Source organism: Oryctolagus cuniculus, chromosome 3 (genome assembly GCF_964237555.1).
Source record: "Oryctolagus cuniculus chromosome 3, mOryCun1.1, whole genome shotgun sequence".
Lineage (NCBI taxonomy): Eukaryota > Metazoa > Chordata > Mammalia > Lagomorpha > Leporidae > Oryctolagus > Oryctolagus cuniculus.
The window spans coordinates 4,348,571-4,370,060 of NC_091434.1; the positions used below are offsets into that span (position 1 = coordinate 4,348,571).

Below are 21,490 nucleotides of genomic sequence, written 5' to 3' on the forward strand. Positions count from 1 at the left end.
GGACAAGCTGACTCCAGGACACCCAGGGCCACTCTGTGCTTTCTGTCAACTCCTCTGTGGGTCGGAACTTCTTCCTAGCAAACTCTGAGGAGACAGGATCCCCTTCCTCGTTCATCAGCAAAACACTTGTGATCCACAGCCCGAGTGGCCTGCAGCCTTCCCTGGGCAGCTGGAAGGCGCCCTGCCCACAAGCCCCCCAGAGCGATGCACCCAGGTCTGCCACAGTGCGTGGAGGAATACGACGACCCCTCCTCGGATCTCCACCCAGGTAGGATCATGCAACCTGAAGCACCCGCGGGCATCACCATGGCCTGCCCCACATCCCAGGAGACACAAGGACTCTGTTGTGCCAGTCAGGAGCCAGCACAGTGGGGTGGTCCAAGCCAAGCTCCCACCCAGGTGCCTCGGGGGCATCAAAGATGCGCTGACAGAAGCCAGGGCCGCCTGCCCTCCAGTCTGCCACACCCTGGGATCTTCCCAGGGAGCTAGGAGCTTGGGGAGAGAGCCTGGGGCTTAGGGAGCTTTGCAGAGTAGATGAGCAGCAGAAAGAGATAATAATTTTTAATTTCCCAGCATTTACTCAGAAAGGTAAACGCTGACTGAGGAACCTGGGGGAGAGGCCAGCACTGTGGTGTCTGCTGCCTGCGGTGCCGGCATCCCACATGGGTGCCAGTTCCAGTCCCAGCTGCTCCACTTCCAATCCAGCTCCCTGCTTATGGCCTGGGAAAGCAGCGGGAGATGACCCACGTGCTTGGGCCCCTGCATCTGCGTGGGGAACCTGGAAGATGCTCCTGGCTCCTGGCTGCAGACCAGCCCAGCTCTGCGTTGCAGCCATCTGGAGAGTGAGCCAGAGGGAGGAAGATCTCTTCCTCTCTCCTCCTCTGTCCCTCACCCTCTGTAGCTCTGCCTTTCAAATACATAAATAAATGTTTTTTTTTTTTTTTAAACATTGACTGAAGACAGTGGGCAGAGCTGAATCTCAGAGTCCTGTTGAGCAAGGTGGCGAGGTGCCTCCCCGGACTGCGGAGCCACAGCGTCCCGCGTGCTGGGCACAAACAAACAAGGCTCCCCCAACTGTCCCCTCGGCTCTGCCAGCCCCTCGGGCATGCACCTGCCCACTCAAACAGCAAATGGCCCGTGCACCCTGCAGTCCCAAGACCTGGTTCCACAAAGACACACAGATACTCAGAGAATGCCCTGATCAGCAAGGGGACACTGGGCAGGGAGCCGGCCTGGCCACACAGGCAGGACCTCAGGACCATCAAGGCCAGGGTGTGTGTGGCACAGTCTCCATCACCGGATTCACCCCCTGGAGATGGAGCCACCCTCGCCACGCCCACAACACACTGACGCCTCCCTCCCGGGTGCAGCGGAGGCGGCAGCCTGAACACTGGCCAGGACGCTCCTGCCTCTTGGCCTGCTCCACACGACTAAGCCCCTCCCATCAGACCAGGGCCCACCTCCCAAAGAACCACTTCCACGCCCTCCCTTCCTCCAATCTCAGGGCGTATCAAGGCGGAATCTCCCGCACAACACAGCCCCCGTCCCTTGTTCCCAGGGTAAAGCCGTAGCCCCTCCGCACCGCCCTCCATCCTGAGACTCACAGCAGCCTCGGCCCAACCCCCAGTGACCTCCGGGGCCATCTCTGCCTTCCTACTCTGCACTGACCTGACGCTGTTCCCGCGGCCACAGCCGAGCACCCACGCGGTCCCCGCTGCCCAGGTGCAGGTGCTCCCAGCCTGCCCTCTGGTCTGGCCCCATCACTGCGGCCTCCTGTCCCCAGTTCTCCCCTGGCAAAGAAAGTCTGTGCCTAAAAAGAAAAAAAGGGAGGTGGGGGGAGGCGGACGCTGTGGCACAGTGAGCTAAGTGTCCGCCTGCAGCCAGCATCCCAGGGCCCTGGTTTTAGTCCCGTTTGCCCCACTTCTGATCCAGCTCTCTGCTGTGGCCTGGGAAAGCAGCAGAAGATGCCCAAGTCCTTGGGCCCTGCATCTGCATGGGAGACCCAGAAGAAGCTCCTGGCTCCTGGCTTCAGATTGGCCGAGCTCCAGCCATTGCAGCCATTTGGGGAGAGAACCAGCAGATGGAAGACCTCTCTCTCTGCCTCTCCCTGTCTGTCTGTAGTCTGTAACTCTACCTCAAGTAAATAAAGAAATCTAAAAAAAAAAAAAATTTAGTCAGTCAGTCTGGGGGCTGGCACTGCAGCATAGCAGATAAAGCTGCCGCCTGCAGTGCCGGCATCCCATACGGGCGCTGTTTGAGACCCGGCTGCTCCACTTCCGATCCAGCTCTCTGCTATGGCCTGGGAAAGCAGTGGAAGATGGCCCAAGTGTATGGGCCCCTACACCTGCATGGGAGACCCGAAAGAAGCTCCTGGCTCCTGGCTTCTGATAGGCTCAGCTCTGGCCGTTGTGGTCGTCTGGGGAATGAACCAGTAGATGGAAGACCTCTCTCTCTCTGTTACTCTTGCAAATAAATTAAATTAAAAAGTCAGTCCATTCCAGGCGCTCCACTACTCTCACCCACTGGCTTGAGAGCCCTCCCAGGCCTGACCCTACCCAGCCTCCAAGCCACCCTCAACCCTATCACACTAACACCCGCTGAACCCCAACCCCTCCACCGCCCCGTACCGGCGGACACCCCCACCCTGTGCCGTTCCCCCCGCTTCCCATCCTGATCTCTGCCTGCCGCAGACGCTGGATAATATCTCGCCTATTGATTCTCACGTGAGCACTTCCCACCATAAACAAAGTGTGTATGAACACGGCCCTCCCTCCACCATCCCTGAAGATAAATATTTGTCTTTGCAAAGCCACGGGGGAAGTTCCCACACGCACACACAGCCCGCGGTCCATGGCAGGTCCACGGCGGGCCACGTCCTTCCCGGGCCTGTCCCCGCTGGGCGCGGGCCTCCGAGGGGGATGGGCGCTCCCGGGAACAAAGGCGATGACCCCAGGAGAGGCAGAGACAGCTGGCAACACTTGCTTTGCTTTTCTTCTTTTGTGTCTTGGGCCTTGCAGCTACAAACAACAGAAATCAAGAGGGCTGATCTGTACCTATTCAGACCCCAAAAGGGTTCAGGCCACAGCACAGAGGGCCCCAGAACCCAGTGCAGAGCGGTGAGGCGGATCTGGGGTGGCCCGGCTCAGCCAGAGTGCAGCCCAGCTGAGACTGAGGGGCCCTGGCTCAGCCTCAGGCGACAGGACCGTCCTTGTTTAAGAGGAAAAGGACTTCCTGTAGGGGGACTGTGCACGCAGCTCCGTGCCCAGAGCCCCAGTCATTCGACTAAGAAGGAGCCAAGACTGTGCACAGCCCCGTCCCACACAGGGCAGTGGACGGACTGGCCGTCAAATGGATTAACCCTCTATCCGCATCTTGGTTTACGAACAAACTGGAAGAATAAAAATCCCAGGAGCCAGCCCTGAAAGCACCACCCTCCGAGGCCCTGAGAGGTCTCCGAGGGCTGGACGGGTTTCACAAGGTCACGTCCAACCCAGCAAGAGAAAGCCACACACGGGCGGGACCTCAGAGGCCAGCAGCGCAAACCTGACAGCAACGGGGCATGCAGACGCCAAAGGGCTCAGACCAGAACGCGCCCAGCACGGCTACAACCACCGGACCCAGGCAGCCACACAAACACCCGTCCACGGCAGAGCCGATAAACAGCAGCGACATCCACACGCAATCACAGGGCCGCCCATGTTTTGTTTCTTCTTTCTCTAAATCCATTTATTTACTTGAAAGGCAAAGAGACAGAGACAGAGAGATCTCCCAGCTGCTGCGCCACTCCTCCAACACCCACAGGGCCAGAGCTGGGCCAGGCTGAAGCCAGGAGCCAGGAGCAACCCAGGTCTCCCACGTGGGCGCAGGGGCCCAACTACTGCCAAGAACTGCTGGTTCCAGAGTGTCCATTCACAGGAAGCTGGGGCTGGGACTCGAACCCAGGACTCCAGTGTGGGATGTGGGGGTCCCAGATCCAACACCCACCCTAACCCCTCCGTCCTGATCTCCACGCTGCTGATGTGCACAGTCAGTCTGCAGAACTTGGAGACCTGCGCTGCAGCACAGGGAGTTAAATCGCTACTGCAGCACTGGCATCCCACGTGGCCACCTGTTCAAGTCCCGGCTGCTCCACTTCCCAGCAGCTCCCTGCTGATGGCCTGGGAAGGCAGCAGAATTTGGTCCAAGTCCTTGGGTCCCAGCACCCACGTGGGAGACCCAGATGAATCTTCTAGCTCCTGGCTTCAACCTGGCCCAGCCCCGGCCAATCAGACCATTTGGGGAGTAAAGCAGCAGATGGAAGATTGATCTCTCTGCCTTTCAAATAAATAAAATAATTATTAAAAAAAAAAAAAAACCTCCTTTCTTTCTTGATGTTACATGTCAGAAAAGAGTTTCCAAAAATGAAGGTCTTCAAAGCAGTTTCAACCCCAAACCCAAACTCCAAATAATGCATGGACACTCAGACTCCTGCGTGCCTGTTGTCACCAAAATTAACACAACCCTCCCCCACCCCCACCCCCACCCCGCAAGCTGGAACGTCTGACATGTGACAGGAGCAGGGACAGAACAGGAGCAGATAGGATCACGGCTCACAGTGGCAGCCAGCCTTGGAAAACAACACAGGGCTGGCGGCAGGAGGCCTCCCGGAAGTGCCCTCCCTGGAAAGTCCACAGCAGCGGTGTGGACGCGCAGGGCGCCCGGCTCGCTCCACCGCAGTTTCTTTGTCAACGCAAAAGCTCTCAAGCAGCGAGGATGACGCCCAGTCCCCCGGAGCGCTTCCAGGCCCCCGAGTAAGACGCAGAAACTCTTCCACTCACTGCCACCGGTCTTGCGAACTGGCACAGGCACTCACGGAGAATGTCTGCAGCCTCTTCCAGGCAGGTATGGTCCATACCCAGTCACCAAAACCCAAGCTCACTTCCCAAAGGGATTGTTATGTTAAGACCAGGAGCTGGTAGCCCAAGGCTGGAAATCCACACGGTTCTATCAGCCAGAGCCTGGTGGATGTTGACATTTCTAAGACCAAACATGAGTCGTTTGCAAACAGGGCCAGTAATTATTTGCAATTCTTCTGGTCCAGGAAAACTGTTTCCCACCCTTTAAAAAAAAAGAAAGAAAGAAAAAGCACTTCTACCATGATGCTAATGACAACCAGGCGGCAGGAGCAGTTTTGGGCTTAGACAGTTGCTTGTGTAGAAACACTGTGCAAATACTCCAACATTGCAGCCCAAAAAAAGACAATCCCCACCAAACAGCGGGAGAAGTGTGAAATTTGCAAATGAGCCCCTGGTTAAACAAAACACCAGTCTGTTCCCAGAGAGCTTGGGGGTGGCCACCTGTTCCGGCCCGGGGGAGGACCGATTGCCAGTGGAAGAAACAATACTGGAGCCACCACGGCCCCCTCTGGGCCCTGGTCCCCACCCTCAAGCCTATATTTAGTCCGCTCTTTGTGGGAAACGTCCCAACCATGCACACAAACAGGCCATGTGGCTGGGCATTCACAGGACCCCAGAGCCTCTCCTGCCTGCGGTGGCATCTGCTCTCCCCGCCCTGCAGTCCCCAGACACAACCCAGATACCCACACACCCCTCCCCGGCCTCGGTCAGCTGCGAGTGGAGAACTCCAGCACCCCCTCCATGGAGGGAGGGGACCCGAAGGACAACGGCAGCCCTGCCCCTGGACGGGCCATCACCGCACCTTGGGAAAGGCACGGCCAAGTGCAGGCTTCCCACACTACCACGCAGGAACCAGAATTCCCCCTGAGCGAGGGGGCACAGGCCATGCACACAAAGCCTTTTACTCACAGCCCCCCCCCCCAAGCAAAAACAACAGATGCTGCAGAGATTAGAGATTAACATCTGTGCCGTGCGTTTTGTTCCTCAGAGAAAGGTACTTAACAAAGGGAAGGAATTATGTAGCTAAGCACCAGATCAGAACCCCAAACCCTGGATTTTAAAAATAACTAAGCCTCATCCGGCTTTGCCAGACTCCACGCTTAAGCGAGGGTACGGGAAGGTTCTGGAGTATTGGGAAGGGGGCAGGGAGGGGGACAGAGGCTTGCTCGAGTGTTTAGAAACATGAGACAAAGCCAAATGAGTAGTTAAAACAAGCCAGAGTGAGACACTATAAACACCTGCGGGGTATACGGAGGTAAAAAAGGATGCAATGATGGGATTTCAGCATAACAAAATAAAAAGTCTGGTTTGGACAGAAAAAAAAGCAGAGGTGGCCGTCCCAGGGCTACAGGTTTTGTTTTGAAGGCTCCTGCAGCTGGCCCTGTGTCCCTTCTGAGTCACTTCCTGCAGGCTCCTCCAATAGCTCTTTGAAGCCACGAGGGACACACAGCTCCCCTCTTTGACAGAAACCCCTTCAGAACACAATGCATCTGGCAGATCACCGCGAGTGAAGACGGAGGACCCCCCAGCTAAATACACAACCAACACTCTCCAACAGACACAAGGAAAATCCACAGGACCACGGCCCGAGGTTCGAAGGACGGGGACAGCAGCAGGTTCCACCTCCTGCTGGGCCATCCTGGCCAGGTCCACCCCCTGTTCACCACTGCCCTGCAACTCAGCCCCTCCGCGCCCCTGGGCTCCTCCTCCACAGTCGCACGGAGACAACGTGAACTCCCAGACACGCAGACTGTGTGCCAGGAAGCAGCCAGATCCCAGGGTGTCCTCACAGCAACCCCACCAAAACCACAGGGCCTTCTGTCCACTGACTGTGGGCGCGGTACGCACGAATGAGCCTCAGGGGCCAGACTGCCATCTGCGACGCCGGCATCCCATACAGGCGCCGTTTCGTGTCCTGGCTGCTCTACCTCTGACCCAGCTCCCTGCTGCTACACCTGGGAAGGCATCAGAAGATGGCCCAAAGTGGGCCCTGCACCCACGTGGGAGGCCTGGAGGAAGCTCCCGGCTCCTGGCTTCAGCCTGGCCCAGCCCTGGCCATTGCAGGGAGTGAACCAGCACAGGGAAGATAACTCTCTCTCTCTTGCAAATAAATAAATAAATCTTTAAAAAAAAAAAAAAAAGTCTCAGCAAGGCCAGAGAACGCCCTCCCCTACAGGTGTGCTTCCTTCTCCAAGGGTGGTCCCCAGACCACAGCATCAGGGTCCCCCAACACCTGCTACAAATGCACACGCCCGGGGCCCCATTCCAGACCTGCACAACCAGCTACTCGGGGAGGGCTGGCGGGGACCCCTCAATGTTCTGTGCTGGCACTCGGCTTTGAGAACCACTGCTCTCAGTGTCACAGCCTGTCTGTCACTCACTGGTCCCTCTCAGATTGATTCCGTATCTCACACTAACTTGCATCCAACACGGCTTTTGCAGATAAACTTGAAAACGTCACCAAGACTTACACAGATCTTTTCCTTCCCCTAGAGAAATCTCTCGGCCCAAGCAGCACGTGTTACTAGTTCTCCTCCAGGTAACCCACCAGATCCGAAAGGTGCCAGCCCTTCACCTGTGTGCACACGGGACAAGTTTCCAAACACCTTCCCGTCTGCCTGAGGATAAACTGTTCACATGCCCGGTGAGGGGCAGGAGGGCCCGGGCAAGGCCAACGGCCAGCAAACAACTGCTGGGCCTCAGACGGATCCGAAATGAGCAAGAGCTGACGCCTGCCCTCTAAGGAAGTGAGTCAAGTGGAGCAGCGGATGCAGTCAAGGCCTGGCGTGGGTGACCCTGCCACAGGCCGGGCACCTCAGAGAGCAGGTGCACCTGTCTCAAGCAAGAGGCACGCAGCTGGACACGCAGTGCACACCGGCTTGGGGGCCTCCCTCGGAGGGAGCCAGCAGGGTAGGAGCATTCACCCTGAGCGGCCCAGGGCCAGCCGATGTTGTTTTTAAGGAGGAGACCCTTGATTACAGCATGAAACAGCACCAACACAGCAGACAGCGACAGAAAACGACATTTATCCCCGGCAGGAAAGAGAGACCTATTTCCCCACACTCACACACTTGCAACAACCAGACTAAAGAAATTTCTTTTTTTAAAGATTTATTTATTTATTTGAAAGTCAGAGTTACAGAGAGAGAGAAGGAGAGGAAGAGAGAGAGAGACAAAGAGAGAAAGAGAGAGAGGTCTTCCATCTGCTGGTTCACTCCCTAATTGGAGTATTGGCCGGAGCTGGGCCAATCTGAGGCCAGGAGCCTGGAGCTTCTTCCAAGAAGGTCTCCCACGTGGGTGCAGGGGCCCAAGGACCTGGGCCATCTTCCACTGCTTTCCCAGGCCATAGCAGAGAGCTGGATCGGAAGTGGAGCAGCCGGGACTCGAACCGGTGCCCATATAGGATGCCAGCACTGTAGGTGGCGACTTTACCCACTACACCACAGTGCCGGCCCCACAAAATTTCTATATGAAAATAAACCTACAGAAGTTTAGGCACAGGAAGCAGCTTTTCCGGGACCATGATAGTCTCAGTTACTCAGGGCATCTCAAAGCCCCGTCATCCTGAGCAGCCTGGGAAGGTCTGCACACGCCACTGTGCCACTGTGAATGGCGGGGCTCCACGTCCATCCGCAAGGCGCTCCAGACCCTGCTCACTGCCACAGGACAGCCTGCCTATACTTTCTGCCCCAGGGCTGCCATCTCCCTTACTGAGTGGACACTGGGGGAGATCTGCAGGTTAAACAGCACAAACTCCACGGAGCAGCTGCACCACGGGGCTAAGTGGGCTTCCAGCCCTGTTCTCCCAGGTCCTACACATGCCAGGGCTGACATCTCCAACAGCCCAGATCACCCCGTGCAAATGTGCCCATGGAGTAAAAGGCACAGCGCCCCCACCGTGGGTCGGGCCAGACCAGGGCACAGCCTGGGCTTCCTCCAGCCAGCCACCTGGGCTGGCTGCTCAGGGCTCCTGCTCAGGTAGAGGCCACACTGGTGCTGCCCGGGAACTAGGACTGTCCCTGCCTGCCTGCATGAGCTGGCCGGGCTACCCTCATGCTGAACTGCGGTGTGCACTTGCTACCAGGGGCTGCAGCGGTACAAGAGCAAGCTTTACTGAACAAGAAAGGCAGCCTGATCCACTCACCTCGACTCCATCCAGACAGACTTTTTTAAGGGACCCCAGTGGGGGCAAAGCCAGCCAAGCCGCTCCGGCGGGAAGCAGGGCGAGCCCCAGGTTCTTCATTTCTGGGCAGGGCAGCAGTGGAGACGATGCAGGCTGCATCTCACAGCACGCCGCGCCCCTCGGGGACACCCCAGAAACCTGACCAGGACCAGCAAGGCAGCCAGAGATCCGGAGGGAAAATTCACCTCCCCGAGCACAGGCTCCTTTTCTGAGGAACCGACGTCACGTCTTTCAGGCCGACAAACAGGATCGCCGGCTTGTTCTCCCTGGGGAATCCTGGGGCAAATGTGTTCAGTTCAGCGCACTGTTTCCGAGATCCCCCAACCCGGTCCCGCTCTGACTCACTCTGAGTTGAGCACTGGCCCCAACACCCTTCCCTCTGACAAGGCTGTGCCGCGCCCCAAAGCAGAATCCCCCAAAGACACAGCAAGCCGGAACAACCCGTGGCACGGCCCAAGGCTGGGATATTGGGCCAACAAGACAAACACTGAGCGGGACTCGCCGCTCAGCGGGAGGGACCCAGCTCTGTACCTGTCCGCACAGATGCCAGGGGCCAGAGGGGCTCTACCACGGAGAGTGACTCCTAAAGGACTTGCTGCCAGGCACTCACACTTAGCTCATCGGAAACGGTTATATTTCAAAGCCCAGAAACACGGACGTTTCGCTGATGTGCCCTGCAGGCCTCCACCCACCTCGGTGATGTTCCGAGCACCTGCTCGGTGACGGCTCCTGACCCGGGGTCGGCGAGCACACAGGTGCACAAATCCCTCCTGCTCGGTTCTCTTCCCATCCAAAAACGCCCGCTTGCCATGACTGGGCAACCCCCTCTGTTTCCAAAACGTCAACAGAGTAGGCAAAGTCACAACCACATCTTACACCCGGCACGGGCAGCGGTGGCTTCATTTTAACAGACTTCAACTTGGTCAGAAGGCGGAGGCATGAGGGCCTGAAGCAGCACTGCTCTGGGAGGTCGGAGGCCTGGGCTCCGTTCAAATGACCCCGTGGCTCAACCCAGGCCCAGAGCGACCTCAGTCAGACGTTCAGGGTCACTGACCTCTCCGAGCCCCTACGGCCTCCACCACAAACTGAAGAATAGAAGCCAGCCCCCTTCTCGCCACATGGCTACAGCTATGTAACGAGACATGAGCCCAGGCTCATCTGTGGTCCGGTCCTGCACATTCGAAAGGTAAGTGTCACTGTCGATAATGGTGCAAAGACCAGAAGAATCCTGTGCGCTTCCTAAGCCTCTCCAGTAACTGCAGCCGTACACAGTAGACATTCCCATTCCTAACAGGAAAACAAGGAGTAACAGCATCCTCAAACCTCCAAACGGATTTGCCCATCGATTCTGAGCCTCATCAAAAACGACAAGGATTCCAGCCCAACTGAGGGCCTCACATCTCATACCGTAAACGCACAAATCAAGCTATCAAAAAAAAAAAAAAAACCATCACTGAAGAACCACACAATTTCTTTTTTAAAGAAGGAAGAAAGAGAAATGCAACCACATCCCCTTGCTAGAAAGTCGACCGGCTCTGCGGGGAGGGCTGCGGGCCCCGATCGAGGAGACGATGACGAGGCGGCCTGAATCACTCCGCGAGAGGTCTGCACGGCAACCAGGCGCTCTCGCCAGGTGTGCCTGGTACCTGGCACCAGCCTTCAAGGTGTTTCATCAGACTGCTGCGCGTGCAGCCAGAGAGCTGGTGAGAGCCGGCACAAACAACCCAGTGCACCTCTCGCCGCTCACACAGCCACCGAGCCTGGGACGCGGATCAGGAGCCTTGGCCTCCCACCCCAAGCCTTGCCCCAGGCACACAGGCCCCAGCTCCTTGAGGAATCCGGAAGCATCTTCCAGCTGCCAATGGGACAGCCAGATGCGTATGGGGCCGCGGGGAGCACTGAGAGCCAGGCCGTCGTCAGCTTGCCGCGATGTCCCCCACCACTCGCTCTCCCGTGGACACAGTCGGCCACGGCCAGCCTGCCGGAGACACGGTTCAAGCCCACGGGGCTACCAAACACCAACATTCACCTTCTCCACCTTCTGGCCATGTTCCAAACCAAAACACTCCGGGTGAGTAGTTCAGACTGCAGCGAGGTGCCAAAGCAAAGCCTTTCGGGGGGAGCCAGTGCCCCCACTCACACGAGGAGGGGAGTGGCACCTTGCCCAGAGCCAGCCTCACCACCCACCCCTGCCGGCCCCGGATCAGCCTCGGCGGCTGTCAGAAGAGGCGGGACAGACCGCCGTACCAGCCAGCCACCCTGCCGGCTGGCTCTCAGCACTGGCCAGCAGCCACGGAGGCCCACACACCACTGGGGGACTGCACACCGGCCTCCGACGCGCCACCTGCTCCCCAGGTGGGTCCTGGTAGGACCAAAGGGACAAAGCAGGGAAAATACGTGAAGCTCAGGAGAGGCACCGGCGAGGCAGAGAGAGAGAGAGAGAGAGAGAGAGAGAGGAAAGGCCGCTGAGCATCCCCTGCAGGGCCACAGCTGCTGGACGTGCTGCCGTGGCCCGGAGGAAAGCTACCAACCCACGACACCTCACACAGGCATGGCAGAGCGAGACCCCTCAGCCGGGGGATCCCCTGCCCTCCAGGCCGGCTGCTGCTCCCATGACCCAGGACTCTGGGTACAAAACACACCGCGGAGGCCAGCGTGTGACCGGCCCTGGACACGATGCTGCCTCTCCACACCAGCTAAGTTCCACAGCTCCCACCTGCCCCGGCAGGCAGTCAGGCCCCGGGGGACAGCTCCGCTCCGCCCCAACACGCTGGCCGGACTCACCTCCAGCAGCAGCGTTTCTCTGCACGCGTCCTAACGTCCAGCAAGGCGCTCGGGCCCCGGCCTGGTCACCCGTCACGGGTGGGGCGGCGCCGACCCCCTCCAGCCGCACTCAGGCACCCAGACACCTTCTCACCCGAGAGACTGCACCGGCCATAATCAAGAGGACGCTGACCAACCCGCCTGCCCCGGCCCGGCGCGCGGCCCGGGGGGCAGGGGCACCGGCGAGCGGCCCCCGCGCGCTCCCCACCGCGCCGTCCCGGCCCTCACCTTCGATGGCGATCACGTGCTCCCGGATCTGGTTCTGCAGCACCGGCTCCTCCACGCGTTCCAGCAGCTCGTAGATGGAGTAGATGTTGGGGTGCACGGACTCGAAGCGCTGGATCTCGGCCCGGATGGCAGCCGAGTTGGCCAGCTGCTGCTGGTAGTTCATGGTGCAGGCGCCGCGCCCGGAGTCGCGCGCCCCCCGCCGCCGCCGCCGCCCCGCGCCCCGGGGCCCGCGGGCCGCCGAGCCCTGGCCGCCGCAGCCCCCGGGGAGCCGGGCCCGCCGGCGGCGGGCGGAGCAGGCGCGAGAAGAAAGGCGCAGGCGGAGCAGGCGCGGGGCCGGCCCGCGGGCTCAGTTCATGGCCGGGACGCGCGGCCGGCGATGAGCGGGCCCCGGCGCCCCGGGTCAGCGGGCCGCCCGGGGAGAGCGCGGCCCCATGGAGCGCGCCGCGGCGGGCGCGGCCGGCCCGGGAGGAGGCTCGCTCGGGCGCCTTCCAGCCCTAGGCGCTGCTGCCCGGCCGAGCAGCCATGAAAGCCCGGGCGGGCGCCGCACCGCGAGCGCCGGGGCCCAGGGCCGCCCCCGGGCAGTGGCCGCGCCGCCCCGAGCGCCCGGCCGCGGCGTGGGTCCGCGCGCGGTGTGCTGCGCCCCCCGGCGCGCCGGGGGCCCCCAGAGCGCCGAGTCCGCTGCGCGCCAGGCGCCGTGCGAGCCGCGGAGACCGCTCTGCGCGCCGCCAGCCGCCCGCCTGCCCGGCCGGCCCCCTCCCCGGCACGCAGGGCCCCGGCCCACGTCCGCCCCGCCCCCGCCCGCGCGCTCGCCGCCCTCCGGCCGCTGCCGCCGCCGCCGCCGCCGCCGCTGCGTCCTCCTCGGCGCTTCCCAGCGCGCCGGATCCCGGGGAATTGCGCCAGACCCCGCCCCGCGCCGCCTCGGGGCTTCCTGGGACTTGTAGTCCGCGCCGCGGCTGCGCCCGAGCCGGGCCGCGGAGAGGGGGCGCGCGCGGAGCCTGCGGTGCGGGGCGCCGAGCTCTCCCGCGGGCGCACCCGCGCGCGCCCCGCTCGTGTCAGCCCCGCGCTGGCGGGGAGGCGGCGCGCCAGGGTCCCCGGAGCTGGTGCGGAGCCCCCGCCGCTCCCCAGCTGCCTGCCTGCCCCGCGGGGACACTGTGGACGCGGCTGCGCTGCTCGCTTGTCGGGAATGAGATTTCTTCCCGCGGGCGAGTGCGTGCGGGTTTGGGCAGGGATGCGAGGCGCCGCGGAGCCCCCTCGGAGGCCGCTCGCGCGTCCTTGTCCATCGAAAACAATTTGGGGACGCGCTGTGCACGGCGAGCTTGGGACCCCGCGCACGGACCGCACTGCAGCGGCGGCCCCAGCCAGCCGAGGGCTCCACTCGCGGCCGGGGCCCACTAGCGCGCGGCCCCGCGGGGCTCGGGGCCTTTGGCCACACAGCTAGGTCCGCGGGGCGCCCCCAGGTTTCCAGGGGGCCTGACGGAGGCCCTCGCGGTGCCCCGACCCCAGGCACCCGCGGGCCTTCGTGCGCAGCCGTCTTGCCGCCGGCTCCGGGCAGAGTTCGCGGCTACCACCGGGAAACGCCGCGGGCTCAGCGCCAGCGCGGGACCGAAGCTGCGCGGCCACGCCTCCTCCTCCACCCGTTCTCCCCGGGGCTCTCTGGTTTCTGGGTGCCTTTTCCGGCTCCTTTTGGCTCCCCTAGCCCTAAAGCTGGGGGCTCCCGGGGCGCATCCGCAGGCTGCTTCTCGCTTGTTTGCTCTGCTCCCTGATGACTGTGGTCGATGAACCTCCGCTTTTTAACTTGAGTCCAGACCCCCCCCCTCCCCCGCCCCCGGCTTAACAAGCCCACATCTGCCTCCGCTCTTGAATGGGGATCCTGGTTTCAGCCCCTCCTGGCTCAGGCTGAGCACTGCTGCCCCTCTCCCAGCTCCTCCCACCCCATTCCAGCTCAGGCTGAAAACCTGGAGTCCTTTCCCCATCTCGCCCCTTCTCTCCCAGATAGTGTGGCTCCATCTTCAGGGGGTCCAGAGCCCCACAGCTGCCCACCGGGGGCTAGCACGTCCCTCACCTGGCCCCTGGTGACTCCTCAGAGGAGGAGGCCCGGCTCCCAGAGCTTGACGGGCATCAGCCAGGAGCGCCCATCGGGAGCGGAGCACTCCGCTTTTCCCCTCGCAGGTGAGCCTGCCCAGGTGCTGTGGGTGCTGGCAGAAGCCGCGAGACTCCCGGGGTCCGGAGCATAGAGGAGCCGCAGCCGGAGTGTCTGCTTTGCTGTTGGCCAGTTCATGGAGCTCCAGGGCCCACGGGCCAGCATGAGGCCCAGTGAAACCCTGACCTCTCTGCAACCTAGGAGATGCAGCCTGGGCACCAAGAGCCCCAGTCTGCTGCCTGCCCCCCGCTCCCCAAGGAGACACATCTGAGCCCCGGGCTGCCTGCCCTGCACATGCCCACGAGAGACAGGCCAGACTAGGCAGCTCCCAGGTGCGCACAGTGGACAGGCCCTCGCAGGCTTGCTCCCCCAGCCGTGTGACTTGGCCAGCAGGCGACCATCCGCTCACGGTTCTGGAGGCTGGAAGTTCAGGGTCGCGGCGCTGAACGGGTTGGCTCCTCCTGACGCCCATCTGCTGGGCTTGTCCGTGCCGTCTCTCCTCTGTGTCTGCATCTCAGTCTCTTCTTAGAGATGTAGGCCCCCAGCTGTGTGGGGCCTCGTTCCACCATAATCACCTCTTTAAAGGCCTGCATCCAGCTGCATTCCCATTCTGAGAAACTGGGGATCTGGACGTCAGTGTAGAGTTTGGGTGGACGCGATTCAGCCCATGGCTGCACCAGCCGGGCCTCCCGGCTCTTCCTTGGATACCCAGCCCTGCTGCCCCTGAGGTTTAGTGACTGCTGTCCCCTCATCAGGAAGACTGTTCCCGCAGCACCTCTGCCAGCTTGGTCCCTTCCTCCATGTGTCCACTCCTGCGCTACCCTCTCAGTGAGTCCTCCCCCCAGCCCCGGCCCCGACACCTTAGCTAAGGGAGGCCTCATCCTGTCTCCTTCCTTGCTGTGGTGGAAAATGCCCACATCCTACTCCCTGAAGCTACTAAACGTGTCTCCTCACATGACAAGATTGATCGATTGATTTGAAAGGCAGAGTTTCAGGGACACGCGCGTACACACACACACACACACACAGAGGAAGAGAGAGAGAAATCTTCCATCCCCTGGTAAATTCCCCCAAATGGCCAGACCAAAGCCAGGAGCCAGGAGCTCCATCCAGGTCTCCCACATGGGTGCAGGGTCCCAAGTACGTGGGCCGTCTTCTGCTGCTTTCCCAGGCTCATTAGCAGGGAGCTGGATTGGAAGTGGGCTGGGCTGGCCAGGACTCCAACCAGCACCCACATGGGACACCAGCATCACAGGAGGTGGCTTAACCGGCCCCACCAGCTGGCCCCTGCAGATGGGAGTGAGTTAAGGACGTAAAGATGGAAAGATTGTCCCAGGTGATCTGGGCGGGTCCACCGGAGTAAACCATCAGGTTACACAGAGCTCGTGAGTTCCCAGTGGGAACTTGGGCAGAGTCAGAGAAGCACGCGTGAGGACAGATGCAGGGGTGCAGGGAGAGAGAGGGAGGGGGAGAGAGAGAGAGAGAGAGAGAGAGAGAGAGAGCGCATCAGCCAAGGCGTGCAGGCAGCCTGCAGAAGCTGGAAAAGGCACAGAAATGCATTCTCTCCTGGAACCTCCTGAAGCAGCACAGCCCATCAGCCCACCTGGGACTCTGACCTCCCGACCTGCAGTCCCTGAGCTGGTGTCTTTTTTTTTTTTTTTTTTTTTGACAAGCAGAGTGGACAGTGAGAGAGAGAGAGACAGAGAGAAAGGTCTTCCTTTGCCATTGGTTCACCCCTCAATGGCTGCTGCGGCAGGCACGCTGTGGCTGGCGCACTGCGCTGATCCGATGGCAGGAGCCAGGTGCTTCTCCTGGTCTCCCATGGGGTGCAGGGCCCAAGCGCTTGGACCATCCTCCACTGCACTCCCTGGCCACAGCAGAGAGCTGGCCTGGAAGAGGGGCAACCGGGACAGAATCCAGCGCCCCCACTGGGACTAGAACCCGGTGTGCCGGCGCCGCAGGCGGAGGATTAGCCTAGTGAGCCACGGCGCAGCCACAAGCGTGTGCTAATTTGTCATAGCACTAGCAGGAAACTAACACTTGCTTTGTTTTTGCGTAGCACTGCCCCCCCCCCCATGAACTCACTGTGCTTATCTTGGTTATGGCCCGTGTTCCCCACAAAAACGTGCAAAACTCGATGAGGATCAGGATTTTTGTCTGTAACAGCACCTGGTACACAGGAAGTGCCCAATAAGCGTCACCAGAACGGCTGCCCCCATTGCCTTGTAAGTGCCAGGAAGGCAGCGGCCCTACCTACCTCTTTTGCAGGTGCATCGCAATGCACCAAGCACTCAGTGATTAAGAACGAGAAGGATGGCACCTACAGGGAGGGCTTCTCTCTCGCCTTCCTGGCATTATTAAACACTCAGTAAGGGCTACTGGGCCCAACAGAAGCCTCTGCAGCCACAGGGGATGCAGTGGTCCTCACGAAGAGATGGCTGCAGATTCATGTCCTGTGAGCCTGGCCAAGACTCTGGCCACGTTTTCTGTGGCCATCCTTTAGGGCACTGCAAGTTGTGTGGAAGCCCTGCTGCTGGAGAAAGCTGATGCCCAAAGTGGAGAACCTGTCCTGTCACTAGCGGTGTGGAAGGCTGAACGTCTGCGTGCTCACACCACTCCTCCATACATCCATTCGTCCCACCACTTGCCTGGACATTCTGCAAGTTTCTATGAGCCCCTTTATTGCTGACCCACACCAGGTGCTGTGTTCCAGGATTGCCTGCCTAGGATGAGTCTGCAACCCTCCATGGAGCTCACGTGCATGGCCTTCAACGTGTGAGCTACACAAACTGTTCTGGTACTGATTAGAAGTGTGATCTGGGGCTGGCGCTGTGGCTCACTAGGCTAATCCTCCGCCTGCAGCACCAGCACACCGGGTTCTAGTCCCGGTTGAGGCGCCGGATTCTGTCCCGGTTGCTCCTCTTCCAGGCCAGCTCTCTGCTGTGGCCCAGGAGTGCAGTGGAGGATGGCCCAAGTGCTTGGGCTCTGCACCCCATGGGAGACCAGGAGAAGCACCTGGCTCCTGGCTTTGGATCAGTGCAGTACGCCGGCCGCAACGGCCATTGAGGGGTGAACCAACGGAAAAAGGAAGCCCTTTCTCTCTGTCTCTCTCTCTCACTGTCCACTCTGCCTGTCAAAAAAAAAAAAAAGTGTGATATGGGGTGGATATTTGATGCAGCAGCTTAGATGCCTCTTGGGATACCCACGCTGGCGTGCTGGGTTCAATCAAGTTCCAACTCCATTCCCGACTCCAGCTTCCTGAAGAAGTGCACCCTGGGAGGCAGCAGGGTTCCTGCCACTCGTGTGGGAGAGCTGGACTGAGTTCCCGGTTCACAGTTTTATCCTGCCCAGCCCCAGCTGTTGCAGGCCTTTGAAGACTGAACAGAGGATGGGAATGCCTCTCTCTCTCTCTCTCTCTCTCTCTCCCTCCCTCCCTCCCTCCCTCCCCCTCTTCCCTCTCCCTCTCTCTCTTTCTCTTCCTTTCAAATAATTACAGTGAGTAATTTTTAAGATGTGAATTAAGGGCTATTCTGCTAGTGTCCAGCCACAGTTATGTATGGTCTCCTAAAGGACAGCGGTGTGTGTCCTGTCCTCCCCAGGAGTAATTTCACAGCCACCACGCCAAACAACAAAATGCCCCCACCCCCCAAAGCTGCAGCACTGCCCCCCCACAGCCCACAGCCAATCCACCTCAGTGTCTCTAAGAAACCTTTTATTTAATTTTTAAAGATGAATTTATTTATCACAAAGGCAAAGTGAGAGAGAGAAGCAGGGAGACACAGAGAAAGAGAGAGATCTTCCATCTGCTGGTCCACTCCCCAAATGTCCGCAACAGCAAGGGCTGGGCCAGGCTGCAGCCAGGAGCCAGGAATCACGACCTGGTCACCCACGTTGGAGGCTGGAACCCAAGTACTAGGCTCATCACCCACTGCCTCCCAGGTGCATTAGCAAGAAGCTGGACTGGAGCAGCGGGCACTCTGATATGGGATTCAGGTGTCCAAGCAGTGGGGTAACCCACCGCTCCCCAGTGCAGCCCTCTAAGGGGTGGTTTAGAAACTGGAGAAAGCTGTCGCTCCCCCTCTTCGTGGAGGAACGACACAAGACCCTGCGCTGTTCTTTTGTCTGCTTGGCCTTCCCCGGGTTTGCTGCTGGTTCTTCCCGGGTTGGCTACCGACCCTTCCACCTCCGTGGAAGGGCGGTTCCCCCTGCCACTTTCCCCACTTCCGCGGGGGAGCGGCACACCGCCGGCCGGCTCTCTCGGGGGCTGCTCAGGTGTTCCTTCAGATAGATGTTCCTGGTGCATGTTGTCTCTCTCCTCCTTTATAGTCCTCTTCCACCAATCCCAACTCTGCTACCCACACGCCGAGTACGCTGCTCTCCTCCAATCAGGAGCGGGATCAGCTCCTGCAGGTTACTGGTTGAACTGGAGGCAGCTGTGTAAAAGTTGTTTTTACTCCTCTCCCAGCGCCATATTGTGGGAGAGCAGATGCATAGAATAAGTCTTAATTCCAGTAACTTAGTCTAGTCCGAGTTGCTCCCCACAGAAAGCCTCGTGTATCTCTGGACTTCTGTGTGCGTCACACATTTGCCTGGGCTGGAGCTGATTCCTGTGCGCTCTCTCCCTTCACCATGAGCCCCAGAGATGTGTAGTTGACATCGCAAGGACTGTAACAGGCAGACCTTGCCGCCATCCGCAGGTCTCCATTCTCCCAGCAGTGGGTGGGGAAGGTGGGCTCTAGGGTCTCAAAGGCTTTGGATGCCTGGCAAAGGCGGGTTAGGGTCGTGGGGGGCAGGAGAGGAGACAGAAGAATTCAGGAAGTGCCAAGGATAAAATACCCCTCTCCCCTGTTTGTCTCCTCTCCTGGGACACAGGGAAGACCAGAGCCCCCCAAGTGTGTTTGCGCCTTCATAGTTTGAGCCTTCAAGGATTGATAGTTATCAAAGCCACCTGCATCAGTTAGCTTTGCCCACAAAAATGCCACAAAACGGACACTGACTCTCAGCAGCACATGACGTCAAGCCTTTATTAGGCTCACGGTTCTGGATCAGCAGAAAGCAGCAGATGGAGGCTGGGCTCTGCTGAGACATTCAGTCCGTGGAGTTCACGTTCTCCTCCACCCACTGCTGGACTAGACCGGGCCTGTCCATCTCTTAATGATGGCGGACGTGTGAGAGAACAGCCCGGGGGAGCTAGTGCATTCCACGTGTCACCCACATGTTTACTGATGTCTCCTTGGTCAAAGCCAGGCACAAGACTGAGCCCAGAGCCTGGGGAAGGGAAGTGCACCCTACACACAGCAGGAGGGCTCCGTAGTGGTGCAGGGCAAAGTGTGGGTGGATTCTCCAGACCCTGGGGGGCAGTGCAGAGCAGGCTCCTAGTCCCGTCTGCCGCACCATCTTGGGCCACGCAAGCGAGCCGTAGGTTGCAATCACACTCCTCACTCAGTTGATTGGCCCACTGCAGAGTTCAGTGACGTCTTCCAAGGTGGTGGTGCGTATCGGACGAGACAGGTGTGCCTGTGCCTTGTCAACCACAGGCTAGTCAGGCGGTGGAAAGCTGGGGGGTTTTCTACCTGCAAGGGACAGATTCCACCACCTGACGCATGCAGTCAGCAGTCATTCCTGCCTCAAGAGCTAGGGTCAACCTTCCCAGGCTCTAAGTGTTTTGCTGCACTTCTTCATGGGAAGCGACAGAGAGGCAGGTCCTGTTTTCTACCTGTGGGCAGGGATGCACAGTGTTTTAGTTTTCTTTTTTAAAATAAAATTTTTATCTATTTATTTAAAAGGCAGAGTGACAGAGAGAAAAGGAAGAGAGAGAGAGAGAGATCTTCCATCCACTGCTTCACTCCCCAAAATGGCTGCAATGGCCAGGATTGGTCCAGGCCAAAGCCAGGAGCTGGAAACTCCATCCTGCTCTCCTGTGTGGGTCTCAGGCACCCAGGGCCTGGGTCCTCTCCTGCTGTTTTCTCAGCAGCAGGGGGCTGGTCAGAAGCAGGGCAGGATGAACTCAAAGTGATGCCTGATACAGGGTGCCGGCATTGCAAGCACCTCAGTGGCTTAGTTTTCCATTGATCCCAATGAGGTGAGTGGCTTAAACACAAAGGTACATCCTCAGGTTGTGAAGGTCGGAAGTCTGGCTCAGGGCTCCGCAGGCTAACCCCGAGTTGTTTGCAGGGCTGCATGCTTTCTGTGGAGCCTCCCGGATAGTCCAGAGCAAGCTACTGCTTCAAGGTCATCTGAATGGCGTCCTCAAGTGCACCTGCAACCTTCCTCCCCCTGCCACGTAAGGTACCATATCCCAGGGTTCCAGGGGCGAGGACGTGCACGTCTTTGGTGGGGAGGGCGCTGTTGTGCCTGTGACACATGTAAGATCCATCGCCACTATCCCTTAAGCCTCTACTGTCTGAGTTTATCCAGTGCCATCACAGCTGCCTTTAAACCCACGTCTGCACTTAACTGGAGAAAAAGTCAAAGGAGACATTAGATGGCCAGAACCAGCCTCCAACCCGTTCACACCCCCTGGGAACTCACAAGCTCCGTGTAACCTGATGGGCCACCAACAGGGTCCGAGTCCCGGCACAGGACCCCACGCACACGCTCCACTGTCATGGGAAACAGAAACACAGATGAACACAGTTGTAAAGGTTTCCTGCTGGGGCCGGTGCTGTGGCACAGTGGGTAAAGCCGCCTCCTGCAGCACTGGCATCCCATATGGGCACCATTTGCATCCTGGCTGCTCCACTTCCGATCCAGCTCTCTGCTATGGCCTGGGAAAGCAGTAGAAGATGGCCCAAGTGCTTGGGCCCCTGCACCCATGTGGGAGACCTGAAAGAAGCTCCTGGCTCCTGGCTGTGAATTAGCGCAGCTCCGGCCATTGCAGCCATCTGGGAATTGAACCAGCAGATGGAAGACCTCTCGCTCTCTCTCTGCCTCTGCTTCTCTGTAGCTCTGCCTTTCAATAAATAAATAAATCATTAAAAAAAAGGTTTTCTGCTTTCATTTCTTTGCATTGACATTTTTAGGTCAGGGCTTATTTGTAGGATTAAAAAGAATATCTTGGGGCCGGTGTTGTGGTGTAGCGGGTAAAGCCGCCGCCTGCAGTGCCAGCATCCCATATGGGCACCCATTTGAGACCCGGCTGCTCCATTTCCAATCCAACTCTCTGCTATGGCCTAGGAAAGCAGTACAAGATGGCCCACGTCCTTGGGCCCCTGCACCTGT

General features: G+C 59.3%; 1 protein-coding gene across 6 annotated transcripts in view; it reads right to left on the minus strand.

The window, feature by feature from the left end:
- AGAP1 (ArfGAP with GTPase domain, ankyrin repeat and PH domain 1) overlaps positions 1–12,919 on the minus strand; it is a 527,130-nt gene extending 514,211 nt beyond the window's left edge. For 2 of the 6 annotated variants that reach the window (XM_070071492.1, XM_070071493.1), the window contains exon 1: positions 12,130–12,767. In XM_070071492.1, coding sequence (XP_069927593.1) covers positions 12,130–12,292 — 163 coding nt within the window. In that variant the 5' untranslated portion in view covers positions 12,293–12,767. Of the gene's footprint in view, positions 1–12,129 lie in introns of all 6 variants that reach the window. The other 4 variants (XM_070071490.1, XM_070071487.1, XM_070071488.1 and 1 more) reach the window with 4 other exon arrangements.
- Positions 12,920–21,490: the final 8,571 nt, after the last annotated feature.